Source organism: Eurytemora carolleeae, unplaced genomic scaffold, assembly GCF_000591075.1.
Source record: "Eurytemora carolleeae unplaced genomic scaffold, Eaff_2.0 scaffold1486, whole genome shotgun sequence".
NCBI lineage: Eukaryota > Metazoa > Arthropoda > Copepoda > Calanoida > Temoridae > Eurytemora > Eurytemora carolleeae.
The window spans coordinates 11,409-11,894 of NW_019397405.1; the positions used below are offsets into that span (position 1 = coordinate 11,409).

The window sequence follows — 486 nt, forward strand, 5'->3', positions numbered from 1 at the left end:
CAGACCACCACCCAGCCTTTATAGGGTTAAGGTTTCAAGGGTAGCGTTGTTATTTTTGTATGGAAGGTCACTTGAAATCATGCTTATAGTTATTTTAAAAATGTAAAAATCAAATCTTTATGTTTAAGAGTGGATACAAATTCTTTGAAAAATTGCCAAAAAAAAACAAAAACTCTTTTTATAGATTTTTACCTATATGAGAAAAGTAGAGAACAGCAGATGCCAGTTTTTGTTTCTGTTCACTCAGTAGAGCTTCCAGACCAGCCCACTAAAATACACGCTCCATGTACAGTGTACACTGTCAGGGGCAGATACAAGGGGGGACGGGGGACATTCGCCCCCCCCCTGAATTTGGAATTTTTTGTTCCTATTTTCAGAATAGCTTCTCAATAGCATGCTTAAGGGAAAGAAACCCTAGTGCAAAACAGGAAAAATATCTGTCTTAATAAACTATAATGTGTGAAAAGTTAAAAATCTAGTTTTTAA

The 486-nt window shown here is 35.8% G+C and overlaps 1 protein-coding gene across 1 annotated transcript in view; it reads right to left on the reverse strand.

The window, feature by feature from the left end:
• Window positions 1–486, reverse strand: part of LOC111714109 (reticulocyte-binding protein 2 homolog a) — a gene marked incomplete at its 3' end in the record, with an annotated part of 25,147 nt that overhangs the window by 7,637 nt on the left and 17,024 nt on the right. Inside the window, exon 14 of the mRNA XM_023489150.1 lies at window positions 193–268. Coding sequence (XP_023344918.1) covers window positions 193–268 — 76 coding nt within the window. The remainder of the gene's footprint in view (window positions 1–192; window positions 269–486) is intronic.